Source organism: Dermacentor albipictus, chromosome 8 (assembly GCF_038994185.2).
Source record: "Dermacentor albipictus isolate Rhodes 1998 colony chromosome 8, USDA_Dalb.pri_finalv2, whole genome shotgun sequence".
Taxonomy (NCBI): domain Eukaryota; kingdom Metazoa; phylum Arthropoda; class Arachnida; order Ixodida; family Ixodidae; genus Dermacentor; species Dermacentor albipictus.
In genome coordinates, this window is record NC_091828.1 from 46,165,358 (window position 1) to 46,184,279 (window position 18,922).

At 43.9% G+C, this 18,922-nt stretch overlaps 1 protein-coding gene across 9 annotated transcripts in view; it reads right to left on the minus strand.

Annotated features, from left to right (window-relative positions):
- LOC135909725 (zinc finger protein 658B-like) overlaps positions 1-18,922 on the minus strand; it is a 127,411-nt gene that overhangs the window by 98,274 nt on the left and 10,215 nt on the right. For 8 of the 9 annotated variants that reach the window (XM_065441783.1, XM_065441782.1, XM_065441781.1 and 5 more), the window contains one exon: positions 15,593-15,799. In XM_065441783.1, coding sequence (XP_065297855.1) covers positions 15,593-15,785 — 193 coding nt within the window. In that variant the 5' untranslated portion in view covers positions 15,786-15,799. Of the gene's footprint in view, positions 1-15,551; positions 15,800-18,922 lie in introns of those variants that run through there. The other variant, XM_065441785.1, reaches the window with a different exon arrangement.

Here is an 18,922-nt window from a genome sequence, read left to right on the forward strand (position 1 = left end):
CTATGTCTAAGGGTGGCTGGGCACCAGGGCATCAACGTGGGAGAGTGCATCGATGGCAGCATTTCCTCACCCATGCACCTGATGGAGATACACTGTGAAATCGGAGACAAAGCACAGTTGACAGATCTCCCGTGCAGTGCAGTTGCTGTGATTACGATGATTACGTCAGGGGCTTATGGTCGGTGGCGATGCAAATGTCCCGGCCCTCCAAAAGTGGCGAAAAGGCTTCATGGTGAGATACACCACAAGGTGTTCTCGACTGAATGTGCTATATTGAGCTTTAGATGGCTTCAGTTTTTGCGAGAAAAAAGCGAGCAGCTGCTATCAAATACGTGCTGCTTGAGAACTGCGGCGACGACCATGCTCGATTGGTGATGAGATGAATTGGGCCATCAGGATGCGGATGTATGAGTATGGTGGCCTCTGTCAGCACTTTCTTGGCAGTAGCCAAGACAGATGCAGCATGCTCAGTCCACTCAAGTGACGCAGCCAAATCTTTTTTGATGGCCAGTAGGTCGGTCAAAGGCTTCAAGAAATTGGCAGACTTCCGAAAAAAGCAGCAATGAAAGTTCAGTAGGCCCAGGAATTCTCTGAGTCTTCTAAGTGAAGTCAGGGGTAGAAAGTCTTGAATTGCCTTCACCTTGCTGGCGAGAGGGTGGATACCTTGAGGGTTGACAAAGTGGCCTAAGAACTCAACGGTAGTGACAACAAAGAGGCACTTGTTCGGACTAATGACGAGAGCATAATAATCAAGTCAGTGGGAAAAGGGCGCACAGGAGGGCGTCATGCTTGGGGCTTGATGAGCTTGCATCGAGGAGATCATCAAGGTACGCAAACACGAAGTTGAGACCTCACCTGACCTCTTCGATAGTGCGCTGAAAAATCTGCGCAGCATTGTGCAATCCAAAAGGCATCCTGACATACTCGAAGAGGCCTAAAGAGGTCGTAATGGCCATCTTCGGAACGTAAGCGGGTTCCACAGGAATTTGATAGGTTTTCACTAAGTGAATTTCAGAGTAGACCATGGACCCAGCCAAATTCGATGTGAAGTCTTGTACGTGAGGAAGTGGACAGCGGTCTCGTAAGGTGTGAGTGTTCAGAGAGTGCGGTTATCCCCACATAGTCTCTAGTCGCCAGCATCTTTCTTTGGCACCATGCAGAGTGGCAATGCCCAGTTGCTTGAAGAAGGTCGCACAATGCCCAGTTGAAGTGTGTGCTCAAACTCGTGGCGAGCGATGGCGAGGCGTTCTCCAAACAGTCGGCGGGGCCGAGTAAAGTCGGGAGGTCTAGTGTTCTTGAAGTGGTCAATGGTCAAGTTCTTCGCCGGTGACTTTCTGGTATGTAGCTTTGCAAGATTTGGAAAATCAGCCAGGACTTTTGCGTACAGCGAAACGGGTCATCATCATCAGCAGCAGCCTGGTTTTGCCCACTGCAGGGCAAAGCCTCCAGGTTTCTGCCCCGTACGTGAGTACTGGTAAGACACAGCTGTTATACACTTTTCTCTTGAGGGATAATGGCAACTTGCTGTTCATGATCTGAGAATGCCTGCCAACCGCACCCCAGCCCATTTTTATTCTTCTGGTTATTTCAGTCTCATGATCCAGATCTGCGCTCACTACCTGCCCTAAGTAGATGTATTCCCTTGCCACTTCCAGTGCCTCGCTACCTATCATAAACTGCTGTTCTCTGATGAGACTGTTAAACATTACTTTAGTTTTCTGCAGATTAATTTTTAGACCCACCCTTCTGCTTTGCCTCTCCTGATCAGTGAGCATGGATTGCAATTGGTCCCCTGCGTTACTAAGCAAGGCAATCAGCGCATCGCAAGTTACTAAGGTATTCTCCATTAACTCTTATCCACAATTCTTCCCAATCCAGGTCTCTGAATACCTCCTGTAAACACGCTGTGAATAGCATTGGAGAGATCGTATCTCCCTGCCTGATTCCTTTCTTTATTGGGACTTCGTTGCTTTCATTATGGAGGACTATGGTGGCTGTGGAACCGCGATAGATATCTCAGTATTTTTACATATGGCTCGTCTACACCCTGATTCCATAATGCCTCCATGACTGTTGAGGTTTCAACTGAATCAAACACTTTCTCATAAACAATTAAAGCTGTATATAACGATTGGTTATATTTCACACATTTCTGTATTACCTGATTGATAGTGTAAATACGGTCTATTGTTGAGCAGCCTTTACGGAATCCTGCCTGGTCCTTTGGTTGGCAGAAGTCTAAGGTGTTCCCGATTCTATTTGCGATTACCTTAGTAAATACTTTGTAGGCAATGGACAGTAAGCTGATCGGTCTATAATTTTTCAAGTCTTTGGCCTCCCCTTTCTTATGGATTAGGTTAGCGTTCTTCTAAGATTCCGTTACACTTGAGGTCATGAGTCATTGCGTATACAGGGTGGCCAGTTTTTCTAGAACAATCTGTCTACCATCCTTCAACAAATCTGCTGTTACCTTATCCTTCCCAGCTGGCTTCCCTTTTTGCATAGCTCCCAAGGCTTTCTTTACTTCTTCCGGCATTACTTGTGGGATTTCAAATTCCTCTATAGACTATTCTCTCTTCCATTATCGTTGTGGGTTCCACTAGTACTGTATAAATCTCTATAGAACTCCTCGGCCACTTGAACTATCTCATCCATATTAGTAATGATATTGCCGGCTTTGTCTCTTAACGCATACATCTGATTCTTGCCAATTCCTAGTTTCTTCTTCACTGCTTTTAGGCTTCCTTCGTTCCTGAGAGCATGTTCAATTCTATCTATATTATACTTCATTATGTCAGCTGTCTTATGCTTGTTGATTAGCTTCAAAAGTTCTGCCAGTTCTATTCTAGCTGTAGGGTTAGAGGCTTTCATACATTGGCATTTCTTGACGACATCTTTCGTCTCCTGTGATAGCTTACTGGTATCCTGTCTAACGCAGTTACCACCGACTTCTATTGCACACTCCGATGCCTGTAAGATTGTCGTTCATTGTTTCATCACTAAGGTCCTCTTCCAGAGCGAAACGGGTGTGAGAGCTCAAAGCCTCATTGGCAAGGTGGTGTAGAGTATGCCAGTGATGAATGTGGTGCTTTGTGGCGCAAGGGCCAAATGTGGCCAAAGAGCACCAGGCCGGTGCTAATGAGTTCGTAGTGGAGCTATGAATAACGAAGGGTAGATGTTACGTGGCTGTAAAGGGGCCTAAAACAGTCGCTCTGAAGTGCATAAAACCTATAGGAGATAAAATTATGCCAATGGTTAATGGGCTGTACAATGGACACGAAAGATACATTGTGAGATAATGATGATATAGTGAAATATATCATAAACTTTTGCAAAAAGCACTACTGCCTTAACAGAGCCCTTGAGATGCAAGGGCCTGGTAGCATGTGCTATACAAGACTACCATCACAGCGGCATCCTCTAGAAAGAGGATGTGCTATGAATTTGTGGGGCTAAAAACTTGCAAGTCGACATCGTTCAAGAAACCCAGAGCTGCATTGGTGCCAAAGAACAGTTCTGCACCAAGAAACATTGCAGGATGGAAAGGGGTGTGCTGGCGATATACAAGAGGAAAATGTCTCTTTCTCTGAGCTTCGGCTTCCCGACACTCCAAAAGGGCGTGGAGAATGGTCAGCCTCTCACCACATCTACCACAGGTTGGATGCTCATTTCCAGTCAGTAAAAAACTGTGGGTGCCATAGGTGTGTCCTAGCCTGAGTCGACAGAATAGGACATCAGCTCGTCGTGCTTTCGTTTTCTGAGGCCAGAAACCTAACTTTGGCTTAATCAAGTGAAGCCTATTCTTAGTTTCCATGTCCCACAAGCATTGCCAGCGGCTTCGCAGTTTCTTTCATAAGAAAGGCTTCAGATTTGTGACAGGGAGAGCAGCTGTAGAAATAATAGCTTGCAAGGCGAGTGATGTGGCCATTTGGTCAGCTAGTATATTATTCTCGATGCCTCTATGGCCAGGTACCCAGCATATAATGACATGCTAGTTAGATATATATATGCTCTACAGATAATGGAATAGACCTCACTAAGTACCGGGTTTTTGTGTTTACAGAGTGACTTCAAGGCTTTTATGACGCTTAAGGAGTCTGTAAATATAATTGTGTTTTGAAGATTTGATTTTCTTATATGCTTCACAGCCGACAATAGTGCATGGGCGTCAGCCGTAAATATACTTGTTTCAGGGTGCAGTACACCTGATTCTGAGAAGGATGGATTAATGGCTGCGTAACACACCCCAGCATGCAACTTAGAAACATCTGTATAGAACTCTGTACATGACTACTTGTACTGGAGTTCTAAGAGATGCATTTTAATATGTGTCTCTGGCACATGTTCAGTGATCTCTACAAAAGATGTGTCACACTCTATCAGCTGCCACTGCCATGGCGGTAACAGTTTCACGAGAGCCATAAGACAATGTTCAAGCACCGGAACACCCATTTCCTCACTAAGGTTCCTTGCATGCAAAAAGAACAGCCTTCTCTCTGCAGGTCGGTTATTGAAGAGTATGGCAGCAGTCATATCGTTTATGCATAAGTAAGAAGGATGTTCACGGTTTGAATATATTTTAAGGAAATATGTAAAACTGCTGTATGATCTCTGAAGATGGAGTGACCATACATTTGCTTCTGCATAAAGGCTTTGTACAGGGCCTGTCCTGAAGGCTCCGGTCGCGAGGCGGACTCCTAAATGATGGACAGGATCCAATATCTTTAACATACTTGGTGTAGCGGACTGATATGCTATAGTGCCGTAGTCAATACGTGAGCCGACAAGACACCTATGCAAGTCCAAAAGACATTTCCTGTCACTGCCCCATGTTGTACTTGATAGAAGTTTCAATAAGTTCATTGTTTTAAGGCACTTAGCCTTGAAGTATTTAATATGCGGGATGAATGTGAGCTTCGAGTCCAATATGCTGCTGAAAAACTTGTGCTCGGCACTTACAGGTAGTCTGCTACCAGAGAGCTCAATAGTAGGACAGGACATGGTGCTGTTACTCTCTTGTTCGTGAGAAGAACACATGTACTTTTCTGTGGGCTCCACCTGAAACCATTTTCTTCAGCTCACTTCGCCGCTTTAGGGCATGCTGGACATGGCGTTCCCATTGTTGACAGTATGACATTGTTTGCGGGATAGCCACGCGTAAAGAATTCATTTTCACAATAAAGAGTGTGCAGCTTAGCATACCACCTTGCGGAACACCAGTTTCCTGGGTGAAAGACCTCGACAAGTCATGGCCCACCCTTACACGAAATGTGCAGTTAGAAAATGCAGTTAGAAATGTGCAGTTAGAAATGTGCAGTGGCACTCAACATACAGCCGAGGATAAACATAGCGGAAAGGTCTCGGATAATACCAAAGCGCCATGTGGTGTCATGTGCTTTCTCCAAATCAAGAAATACGGAGAGAAAAAACTGTTTGTGTATGAAGACAACTCTTATATTTGCCTCAATGTGGACAAGGTGGTCTGCAGTCGACCTGCCTTCTCTAAAAGCACACTGGTAAGGATCTAGTAGTCTGTTGCTCTCAAGGAGATAGATTAGGTGCCAGTTCACTACCTTTTCAAAGAGCTTGCAGAGACAGCTTGTCAAAGCGATAGGTCTGTAACTACTAGGTAAAAATGGGTCCTTAACTAGTTTGAGTATGGGTATTATTATAGCTTCTTTCCAAGAAGATGGAACATACCCAGCGGCCCCCATGACATTAAAAAGTGAGAGGAGTGTTTTCTGTGTTTCATGTTTCAAGGTGGAGGTACTTGATCATTTCATATATGATATGGTCCCCACCTGGTGCTCAGCTGTTGCAACAAGCAAGAGAAGTTTCAAGCTCAGCTAAACTGAAAAGGTGATAATAATCTTCACTTCGGGCACATTTCCGATCAAGGGGCTGTCGCTCTGCGCGTTCCTTGAACCTCAGGAATGATTGTGTGTAATGAGATGCACTAGAGATATATTCAAAGTCTTCACCCAGACAGTCTGCCTGATCTTCCAGGACATCTCCTTGGGTACTTACTAAGGACCCGGGGTTCATCTCTCGGCCTCTTAGTTTATTCACCCTATTCCACGCCTTCGCCTCATTTTTTAAAGAATTTATGCCAGATGTGTACTGCTCCCAGCTCTCTCTCTTTGCACGTCGACGTGTTCTCCTGCCTTGTGATTTGACCAGTTTGTAATCGATAAGGTTTTCAGCTGTTGGGGAATTGCGAAACAATCCCCAAGATTTGTTTTGATTTTTTGGGTGCTTTTCGACATTCGTCATTCCACCACGGGATGCGACGATTCTTTGCCAGTCAGTTAAATTGTTTAATGCATTTTGTTGCAGCATCAATAATAAAACCAGTTAGATATGCTACTGCATCGTCTATATTAAAATTAGAATGTCGTCCCCGCCTAAACATGCGAGTTCTCAAAACAGTTCCCAGTTTGTTGATTCGAGGTTCCATCCAAATGCGGCGAGCATGCATGTGGTTTTGTTAGCTTTAATGTAATTGGGAAGTGGTCACTCCCATAGGGGTTCTTGAGAACAGACCCCTCCAGGTTCGGAAAATGTGAGCTCAAAACTGTGCTCAAGTCTATGAATGAGTGTGATTTATGTGTGACATTGTAGTATGTTGGTTATTTTTTGTTTCAATGCTGCAGCCACAAAGTGTGTTCGAGTTCTTGTAAATCGCAGGAAGTCAACATCGGAGTAGCTGTCACTGATGTCCGTAAAGTGCATCCATGCATGCCAAAGTGATTGCAGAAGCCAGACAATGTCTTCAACTGACAATGCAACGCGCATATTCCAGGAAACTCTCGAGTGGGAAGAGAAGTCTAAAGCCCAGTCTGTCTAGGCTCTGCCATTATATCAGCCTGTTTTGTTCACCTCCTTGCCATTACAACACTTGGAAATACTTAGTACGATTTGTAAAATGCTTATCATACTCAACTACTATCTGCTATAGCAATAACTTCTAATTTGCTGAGGTATTTTTTCTAATGTAATGCTAAACAAGCCTTCACTGCAGTCACTCTCCTTAAACCCCTTTTGTATATTAAAGCTGAACATTTTCCTCTAACGCTTCTTTCTCATATATTTAAGTACTCAATAGGAAATGTAGGTCGCGGCGGCCACATTTCGATGAGGGCGAAATGCAATAACACTGTGTCTCGTACATTGGAGGCATCTTAAAGATCCCCTGGTGGTCAAAATTAACCCGCAGTCCCCCGCTACGATGTGCCTCATAATCAAATTGTGGTTCTGGCATGTAAAACCCCAGAATACAATTCAATTCAATAGCAAAGACGCCTTGATGTTGCATAGGAAGTATTTTGGCAACTAACATTTGAATATGTGCTAAGTATAGAGATTTTTTTTTATAACATGGTTCAAATGCAATGTCTAGAGTAAAGCAAACAAACTTGAGCATTCCTTTTTTATAGCAAATGACACTCCAGCAAGCACGCTCAGTGTGACTCTGCCTTCTGAGGCGTATTTCAGTTTTACCGTGGCATTTGATGGGTGGCGGAAGTGGTGGACGCGCAAATTAAGGTTTGCCCATTTGTTTAGATGTGTGTGCCAGTCAGTTTAGGTATCATAAAAATCAATACGGCAAACAACAATGCTGAGGGCCCTTCAATTTATCCAAATCAGCTGTCAATTCCCAATGCCAGTCCATTTATTTAAAGTGTCATTAATTTAGTCCAAATGCAATATATTTCAAAAGCAATTGAAATTCAATGCAAGAAAATTCCTGCAAAGAAGCTGAGGAGAGGGCCTTAGTAGCCAACTTTATGAACCTTTAAGCCTTCTTTTTTTCACTAGAATAGTACAAGAGGCGTCAATTCACTTGAATAAATAAATCCAAACAAAAATGTTAACGTAGCAGAAGCAGCGCTTCATCAATCGGCTTGTAGAATATTGATGGGAAATGAGCTAATTGATCTTTTTTGTCTTAATGTCTTTATATAGTACTCACCCTCTTTGCTTATCGCAGCTCAAGTCATCTGGAGAGGTTACCATGTTAAAAGTGCTTTCAGATTCTTATGAAGCAATTGATGATCCAAGCTGCAACAGCCATGCCTTTGAATAGCTCATGCAAATGCTGACCACAAAAGCTGAGTAGATCTACAAGAGACTAACCTTCATAACATCAACTGAAAGCTCTTTGTTGGAAGACTGTGCACTTCCTTTTGCGTGCATCACTGAGCAGTTTTCCTGTATCGTGGCACCGTAGGGCAGCTTACACAGAAGTGTAGTTGTGCCTGTCGTAGGCAGCGCACTCTACTCGCAGGATGTGCTGCACTCACTCTCCCGCAGCCTCAACCAGCAGTGCCTGGCAATGCTGTTTTTGGGGAGATCCCCGGTGGTGTCGTGGAAAGATCATCTCCCCATTTGGCTAGGAAAGCCTTGGCACCAGCTTTGAACTTCGAAAAAGCTTCTTTGACTGGATTGAAAAATGGGCTGTACAGCAGCAGGGTGCTTTAGTGAGTGCTCATTGGTGGCTAGGACAACCTCCTCAGCATGGCAGTGGGCTGGCATGTTGCCGAGCACTGAGCACCAGGTTCCTGATGAATTTCTTTGAAAACTCGTCGAGAAATTTGTTGAATACAGCCCAGTTCATCTTGTCCACTAAAGTCCAACGCAGCAGGTCATTTGCAGACAGGCAAGCCAAAACGTGTATTTGCACCCTTTGTCTGGTTGCAAGACGAATATTGGGGCAGCTCGTCTTGCTTGGCCAAAACTTCTAGCACACCACAAGTTGAAGCTCGGTGCATCAATGTAGTAGTGCGTGACTGTGGTCGCCTCATTTTGAAGCCACTGAGGGAACTTGTGGTGCTCTTTGTTGACATGAGGACGATTATGGTGAACCTGCCTCTGGGTTAATAACTGAAGTGTATAACCATGGCCACCGAGAAATAAATCAATGGACAATTTGCTTATTTTGGTATAACCTATTTTAGTAATTGGAAACTTCTCTGTCAAGCATATCCTAATTGGATAAGCGTAATGAATAGTTTTTGTAAAATTTTATGCAGTGTCTCCACCACATCTCGGCACTTTTTTGACGAACCACCACGCTTTTTGAATGTTTTTCAATCTGTTGCGGCAATACAGCGCACAGTCTTCATATTTATTCCCCAGTGTTTGGGCCAGCTGCTTCAAGCCACCAGCACATCGGCATGCATCGACAATGCAGAAACAATCCACGGCAGAAAAGCGAGTGTACTTGGTCTTCTCTTGATCAGGCATCCTTCTTGGTCATCCAGATGCTCACATATTGCCTTCCTTCATTGCGCCAATTTTCAAAATACTCCCTTTACACAAAAGTCGAAGTACGCCACTTGTGACGATCACACAATGCCAAACGCTGGTCATCTGCATGGAAGCGTCGTGTCCTTTATCGATGCAACACCACGTCATCTGTTTCAGACCTTTCCTCATGAATGCCAGTTCAAGAATTTACTTTTATAAAAAATGTTGACATAATTCTAAGACAGAAACCTTTACTATCTTTTTTTTACCTGATATATAGAAGTGTCTCATTTATGATGTACGGACGATCACAACAACAGCCAACAGAAGAGTGCAACTTCATTGATTGTCTGCTCGCACTCTGCAAGAAATTAGCTGCGCTATCTTGCACCTTCGGCATAATTTGAGCAGGACAGATTAGACAAATCTCACCTGAGCTTCGCTTCTCCTTCTCACATTCGGTGATCCAACTTAATGCTTTAACACACATTATGAGGCTGATGAATAAAAATTACCTTTAAATATTGCTGCACGACATCAAAGTGCTTCGACGCACGGAAGCCTAGTATATAGATCAGCCTGCCTTCTTGTGAGTAAAACTCTTGCTTAGGCTAGTTGGTTCATCCTTGAAGTAGTAAAGGCAAGGCGCAGAAGGCCAGGACTCAAGAAGAAGAACACAAAGGACAGGACTGGCGCCACTCACAACTAAGTTTATTTCCGCAACAAGCCTGCCTACTGTAGGTGATTCACGCTAAGTCACGCACGAAACTTTAGGAGTAAAAAACAGCAATGTATCGACCACTCAGGACTCATATCTGGCACATAATATCAAATGAGCAAACAAGAACTACACGTGGATCAGCACAGGAGGCAATTGATCTAGTATAGTCTTTTCCAAGCCAACGGGGAAAAAGCCAGACATAAAAAGTACCGTCTACACTTCACTATCAAATTATCCACAACATAAAATACTTCAAATGTCTAAGGCACAGTCAGTGATAAAACCCGCACGACTATGGGAATAATGACCAACGAATAACACGGAAAAAACATTGAAACATCGACCTGTTTGTCCGATATAGCTGCGACCACAGCTTGGAGGAATTTGGTAAACGACACATGTCCTGCAATGAGCGTGCAATGAAACATTGTCGTAATCTGCGCAACAATGAAGGGAGTTTCCTTGCAGAGCATTGCAGAGACTGCACTAATTGCCGCCCTCAGTTTGACAAAACTAAATTTTTGAGGTTTGGAAAAGACAGGTTCGAGCGGGAAATTGTGGAAGCCTATTTCATCAAGAAAGAGGGAAACGCTTGCATCAGCAGGCCGTCCATTGTGCTTAGTGACAAGGAGACGACTTTAGAAGGTTTCATTTAGGCCTCATGTTAGAGTGATTTTATTTGGTTTTTCCACCTGTCGTCTTTTTATTTAACTAGATTTTATTTTGTTGACGATTTTCTAGTGGCTCTTAAGCTTTTGTTGCGTTTTCTTGATGCAGACGCTGTTCCTTAGACCTTTATCGTTCAACTCTTCTGTCCATTTCATTGTTTGTCACGTGGTTCATTTTTCGCGCGGTCACATGTTTTATCAATTTTTGGGTGAGTGACTATTAGATATCTTAGTTTTGATGCAGACGCTGTACTTAGATGCCTTTTTCATGTTTTTTCCGTGTTATTCGTTGGTCATTATTCCCATAGTCGCGCGGGTTTTATTATTGACCAAGCCTTAGGCATTTGAAGTGTTTTATGTTGTGGATAATTTGATAGTGGAGCGTAGACGGTACTTTTTATGTCTGGTTTTTGTCCCTGTTGGCTTGGAAAACACTATACTAGATCAATTGCCTCCCGTGCTGATCAACGTGTGGTTCTTGTTTGCTCATTTGATATTATGTGCCAGATATGAGTCGTGAGTGGTCGATAGATTGCCGTTTTTTACTTCTAAAGTTTCGTGCGTGACTCGGCGTGAGCAACCTACATAAGGCAGGCTTGTTGCAGAAATAAACTTAGCTGTGAGTGGCGCCGGTCCTGTCGTTTGTGTTCTTGAGTCCTGGTCTTCTGCGCCTTGCCTTTACTACTTCTTGTGAGCCCATAGTATAGAAGGAGTTCCTACTTTTACCTAGTACGTAGTCAGCAGTATCATAAAGACCAGAAGCCAAGCTGTAATACTTAAAATGGAAAATTCATTGAGGCTATTCGAAGAGGTTCCTAAAGCTGAACCACGGAAACGACAGGCACGAGCCGGTCACGAGCGTAAGCTTTCGAGTCCCTCAACATTCTACATTCTTGTCAGCCATCGATGAAACTATGCAATGCTGCGCCTTTAGAACACAAGCGCCCATCCAGCAGACGCGCACAATGTACAGAAATAAACAGGAATATAGAGAGCATCCAAGGCGCTTGACATGACTGTTGCCCACACACAATGGTCGAGAGAGATGACGAAGCCCATATTTACAGCCAAATTAGGCTCTCCCCGAAAAGAATTAGTTACACAAAAATGCATCACAACAAAACAAATAGAAGCATTCCTGGCATTCATAATTCATTCTGTTCATAGTACATTCTTCTTTAAGCGAAGGAAAATAAAATACAAATAGTAGCACACGGGTATGCTTGCTTCTGAAAAGGCGTGATGTTTTTTTCTTATTATTGTAAAGCCATTCTTACCAATTACATCTTGAGCGGCCTTATGGCCATCCCAGACCTGTTGGGAATTTCGTCCTTGGTTGTCACCCTTTTTACTGCTTCACACTATACATCCTTTCAAAACATTTATAGAAATACCAAATGGTCAAATCGGCCACCATTCTCTGAATGTACGAAACTTGCGAAATCGTCCTGCATGCGTCACAGCTCATGTCCAGATTGCAAAACACTGTCAACGCTGTGTTCGCTTGTCATTTCTCAGGACTAAAGCATATGAAATCCCACAAAACATAATTTAAAGGGTCCTTCACCAGGTCTGGCCATTTTGAGCTGACAAGTTCAGAGCATAAAATGCGCAATAACGACCGTGTCTGCAAAGTATTACATCGCTACGTGCCGCCGGAAGATCGCAAATTTCAAACCGAACACCATTTGCCCTTCTCCTTGCAACCGCCATGCTCCAAGCCAGAGGGCGACATAGACGTGCTAGTGCACCTACGCATGTGTTTGTGCTGTGACGTCACTTGTAGTGACACGTGAATTTGTGAATTATTCAAGGCAACATCTGTTATTTGTGTAATATGTTGCTTGAACAGACGGATTAAAGCTTAATTAAATAATAAAGCACTGAAACCAAACGTATATGTGCTTATGTTTTACTCCGCACTGTAACAGAGATATAGTTCCGTTGTGTCTGCTTGTTCCCACGTCATGCAGTTGGATGCGCAGACACCTAAGCAATGTCATTTTCCGATATGTCCCAGTGCGTGATTATGCTCTGTGATCCGCTTGTGTCTCCTTTAGTATTCATGTAGCACTCACTTATACCGCCCGTCAGGTATCCTCGTGCACAGTGCACAAAATTGTGCGCTGTGCGAAATGAGACAATCGGAACAGCTCACGCACGATGCCGTCAACGGAAGTGCGCTGCACCGCTAAAAAGTGAGAAGAAAAAAAATGAAGGTGGGGCCCATGCAGTATGTGCCCCATGATCCTTGAGCTCCGGTATGGGAGCACGCAGAGAAGGAATTTCACCTGCGGAGGCTAGACGAGGCAAGTGGAGAGAGCGTCTATGTTTGCAGTGAAGCTCGCCTCCTGAAATCATGAGTTTATGACACTGAAATATTTTTATCCACGCTATTAATGAGCCGAAGTGAAAAATTTTTGTGGCAGAACGCTCCCTAGAGGCCATAACTTCCAGCGTATAACCAAAATTTGCTATGGAGCCTGCTGAGGAGCTCTTTAATAACCCCGCTAATGATTGTTCATGTGATACCCTTACAGTGAAGAATATCAAATTCCGACAACAACAAAAATAACTATGCATCGCTGATATTCTTTATATTTTTCAATTATTTGCTGGCATATTGACACTTTGTTCTGCTTGGCAGCATTTACAAGTAAATGATATCACGGTAAGAAGGTTCTTGATATTTACTACTGGCTCAAGCCATTCAGTTCTTAAATGTCATATTTGAATCACCTTTTTATTATTTTTAGCTTCATTTTATGTCCCTGAAGCTGCGATTTGCAAATAGTCCAGAAAAATCTAAGTGAACATAATCATTAGTGATCAGCACTGCTTCAACCACATCTGCAATACCAAACAGAGGAAGGTATTCAAAGAAACACATTCACACATGCGGCGAAATGAACGAACGATGGCTACCGCCGTCACACCAAACAGTGATTCAGGATAACTTGTGACAATCTTAGCATCTCCTAATCATTAATCTTGAATTGCCATTCCAATCACTTATCATTTGACATCCATGACAATATGCTCTATAATAGTAAGGGAGCACTGAACTGAGCGTATCGCTAGTGATCACTAATCACTCTTCATTATGACAGCAATGGTAGCAAAAATAATGCTCATTAAAGGACATTTTGATAGATATTGACGATTATGTGTACGTTTGACGGCTACCACTGTCATTCCAAACAAAATGGTTTGTGATCACTTGTGACTAATTCCTCGCATCTCCTAGTTCTTAAACTTGAATTATCATTTGACTGATATTTAAATTTGATGCCCATAACTTTATGCCGTATCAAAATGCGAAAACAACGAATGGAGCATATCATTACTGATGACTAATCACTGTGCATTATCAGTTACCTACGGTAGCAGAAAAAAATGATCATTTAATGACAATTTCATAGATACCAATGATGATCTGCACGAATGATGGCTATCACTGCCATACAGAAATATCATAATTTAATTGTTGTTTAAAAGAGTTTTCATCTGGCATCCATGAAGCTATCATGCATGAAGTACAAGAACCCCAAACGGAGCTTACAAGCAGTGATCATTAATGGCTCTGCGATATCAATTGGGAATGCTGACTGATTCAAGCTCATTTAATGACACTTTCATTTAAGCCATTGACGATGTGCACAAACGATGGCTGTTGTAGCCCCTACAATGTTCAATAATAACATTGAGCAATGCAAGGGCTACAACAACACCAGGACAAGAGGGCTCTGGATTAACCTCTGCCACCTAAGGTGCTTCAATGTGCTCAGTAGAGCATTATTTTTGTATTTTGCCCCAATCAGCATGCAGACAAGAATCACAAACCTGCTAATTTGTGCTTGGCAGCAATGTCATACACACTTTGCCGGTTCTTGGCCCTCTAATATTTTTAATATATATTAATGACTTACCTTCACATGTGTCGTGTAATATTCGAATGTTCGCCGATGATTGTGTCATTTATCGAACTGTACGTAACACCAGCAATCAAACAGCCCTACAGAAAGACCTCACCAACATACTAACATGGTGTGACGATTGGTTAATGAAACTTAATGTACAAAAATGTAAAGTTATGTCTTTCACTCGTAGCAGTAATCCCCTGGTATTTTCCTACCAAATTAGAAGCATGCCTCTCGAACTAGCAGAGTCCTATAAATACCTAGGTGTCACTGTATGCAATGATCTGTCCTGGCATAAACATATTTCTAACATCATATCATCTGCTAATAAAACACTAGGTTTTTTAAAACGTAATCTCCGCCAGGCACCTCAAAACGTAAAACTGCTTGCCTACAAGTCCCTTGTTCGGGCAAAACTTGAATATGCATCTGCCATCTGGAGCCCGCACCAAACATATCTCATCACCTCACTTGAATCTGTTCAGAACAGCACTACTAGGTTCATTCACTCACAATATTCATGTGATGTCAGTATTTCCGCACTTAAAACACAATCCGAACTAACATTACTATCTAATCGCCGACGCATTGCCAGTCTTGAGCTGTATCACAAGTTCTTTTTCAGTGCCCTTCATCATGCACCATACATTGTTCCTGCGGCACGAATTTCTCACCGCACCAGTCATCCGCAGCAAGTCGCACGGCCGCGTGCCCGAACCACTCATTTTTCTGCCTCATTCATTCCTCGAGCAGCTAAAGACTGGAACGGCCTTCCTGCTGACATTGTTAGCATCACTTGCCTGTCTTCATTCCTACAGCGTATGATTGATCACTTTGAATATAACTTATGAAGTGTACCAAATGTGGAACTTATGTTAAACCCACCCCTTATGTAATACCCCCTCCGGGGGTCTTTAAGGACAATAAACTGAACTGAACTGAACTTGAGCAAGTCGTACCAAGCTAAGTAGACTTGGCTATTACAACACTCACACATGTAAGCAAATGTAAGAGAAGTGCAGGTCACTGCCAACCTGAGGTGGAGCCTAACTGATCCACAGCCTCCGTAGTCTGCACGCTCCTGGACTCGCTCCCTGCTTTGAACGAGCAGCCGACAGACTTGTCAGCAAGAGGCATGCCGCACTGCGTGCCAACCTCGACCTGACCGCTGATGTTGGAAGGGCTGTGACATGCTGTTTTGGCAGTGATGCTTTCAGCTAGGCTCATCGTATTTGTGAGGCCTGCAAAAAACAATTGGGACAATTACAGTCCTGTTACAACATCAAGAACATGAGGTAGATACAATAGAATAAATGAAGGGGCACATTATGACGCATAGCCAAGGAACCAAAATAACCCTTTCGGCTGAGTATTCCTAAAGGGCTACAAAGGACAATCCACATTGAATAATCAAAAGCAGGGCAACCTACTTTTTGTGGAAGGCTTATGGCAGCAGAACATATCTGAGACACTTTTTCATCTCATACATATTAAAGCTATTGGTGTAGTCCAACTAATGAAAAGTGATTGCAACATCCTGAGGTCACCACCATCAGCCTATTTAATGCCGACTGTAGGATCTCTAATCACCTCATGTCTTGTGCCAGCTGATACCATCCTGTGCTTGCAAATTTTCTATTTTCTCACACAACCTGTCTGCTGTCTATGATTGCACATCAGTTCCACTGATGCCAATTCAGTAACCCTGAAAGAGCATTGGTTACCTGGCCTACATTTTACACAGCTTGCCCAAAGACGCTGCACTACACGGAGCACCTGAATGCTTTGGAGAAGGATGTCCAAAAGCTTCATGTACAGCCTGCAAGACTGACAAACATAGGGTTTCCTCATGCATGCCAGTGAGAAGTACGTGGCGAGATGCTAGTGGCGATCTCGCCTCAGCGTTTCTTCTAGATTTCTCAAGCTGACAGGCTGTCGTGGAAACATTCTCGCATTTTTTAAAAGGCCCTTTTTGCAGCTGCCAGAACGATGCCATGGCAGAGCTCGCATATCGCTTGTCACCTGTGACCCCTCTTTGCAGTTGCTATAGCAGTGCTATTCTTTAACACCGACAGCCATGACTTGTTACATACAATGTGAGCACCCAGGAAGCAGTTGAATGAGGGAATACAATCAACAGTCGGATGGAGGAAGGTGGTGGTGAGGGGCACTGGCCGACACACCATTATAGTTTTTTCGAGGCTTGTTTATTATTCGATATTTTCGAATAGTTGGAACAAATAATGCGCTATACGATACTCGCTTGGAATTGAATTTTGTTATTCGGAAATTTCGAAGTATTCGGCTTGAACGAATAGCCACAAGCGGCAGGGAAAAGGTGTTTAAGGAAGTTTCAGTTTTGGATTCAGTAATACTTTTCCCAATCCAATCCAATCCAAACCAAGCCAGGAAAACAGAACTATACTCAGAACAAAGGTGCACAAAAATGCATCTCGTCGGCGTGGTGGTGTGGTCGATTGTGTTTAGTGGGAGACTCTGTCTCTGTCGCGGCGGCATTTGATCACTCCCAACCGCCTTGGACCATTCCAGAGAGCACCATGGGGGACTTGCATGCGGCCAGCAATCTGATTTGGAACTTTTTTGTAATGATTCCACCGGGAACCAAAGCTCGATGTCTTAAATGCAAGGCAGTCCTGACCCCGACAAGTACGACAATAACCCTAGCAACACATTTAAGGAGACACCCAGATTTGCACAAGGACTACCAAGAGAAGCGGGACACACGCGAAAGGCCATCAAAGCTCAAGGGGGCAAGCAAGGCAAGTGGTCAAGAGCCATTCATAGTCGACAGTTTCAAGCCGAAAATGAAAGCGTTGGCCCCAAAAGCCCAACAGATGACAAAAATGATAGCTCACTTCGTAGCTCGTGGTATGCACCCCTACAACAATGTTGAAGAACCGTGTTTCCTCGACATGATGAAGTTCACTATGCCGGATTATGCCATGCCGTCTCGGACAACGTTCTCGAGAGCCCTTATTCCGGACCCCTATGCATCAAGCAAAGAGAAGGTGAAAAAGAAGCTTGGGCAGATTTTTGCAAGCGGAGTGGAGTCGCTTTGAATCACAACTGATGGCTGAACATTGCGAGCAAATGACAGCTACTAATGTGTAATTTGTCATGTCATGGACAGTGACTTCGTGCAACACGTGCATGCACTGGCTTGCATGGAGATGACACTCTCAAACTGCAGAAAACCTGGAGCTATTTATCGCAGGCGTTATCACGGAGTGGGAACTTCCAGCCCACAATACTGTGCCGATCTTCCTCATTACAGATAATGGAAGGAACTTTACTTATGCAGCAGCGCGGTCGACATGGAGTGGTGTGCAGTGTTTCGGACATACCCTTCAGTTGTGTGTCAGTGATGCCAAAAGAGAAGTGTCAGGGTTTTTGCAGCTCTGTGCTAAGGCCAGAGTGATTGTGGCTAGATACAAACGGAGTGCCAAGACCCGAGGATGGCTTCAGGAAATTCAGAAAAACATGCAGCTGGACCCTCTTGGGGTTATACAAGACGTCCGGATGCGATGAAACAGTGAGCATGCCATGATGGCCAGGCTCATGAAGCTTCATACGGACATCACTGTAGAACTTTCAGAATCTGACGCACTTCCAAACTTGAATGCAAGTGAGTGGAAGCTTATGAATGCAGCAGTGCAAGTCTTGAAGCCACTTGACCATGCCACAACTGCACTCTCTGGGGACAAATATCCCACGCTGTCACAAGTGATTCCCCTGTTGCAGTGTACCGAGGTGGTTCTAGCTGAACATGTTTTCGAAGGTGGCGAGGCAGCCTTGCTTGCCTCAAGCCTTTTGCGTAGCATCAAGACGAGGTTCCCCGATATCAAGATGTCACGCTTTCCTGCATTGGCAATGTTGCTTGATCCTAGATACAAATATGTCTGTTATGCTGAACAACCTGCAATGGCTGTGCCAGTTGTGCCAAGACTGTGCCAGTTGATCAACATGGTACAGCAACAAGTGAGAAAAGCATCTGGTCTGCAGACCTATCAGGGGACTCTGTGTGGAGTGCTTTTACACACTTCAGTTCAGGTGCACATCTTCAGTCAAGCCGTACAATCTCGGATGAGGCTGCTGGGTACTTGAAGGCGCCGCTTCTTTCCCGGTCCGATGACCCCCTTGTGTGGTGGGAAAACAAGGGCAGCCACCTTTACCCAACCCTGGTTGCAGCTGCTCATAGGTATCTTTCGATACCAACTACCGAGACAGGAAGTGAACAGCTTTTTTCGACTGCAGGAGCCGTTGTAAGCTGCAGAAGGGAGCACCTCAAACCCCCAGTACGTTTAACAGCTAGTGTTTTTGCACGAAAATTTGTAGATTTTTGT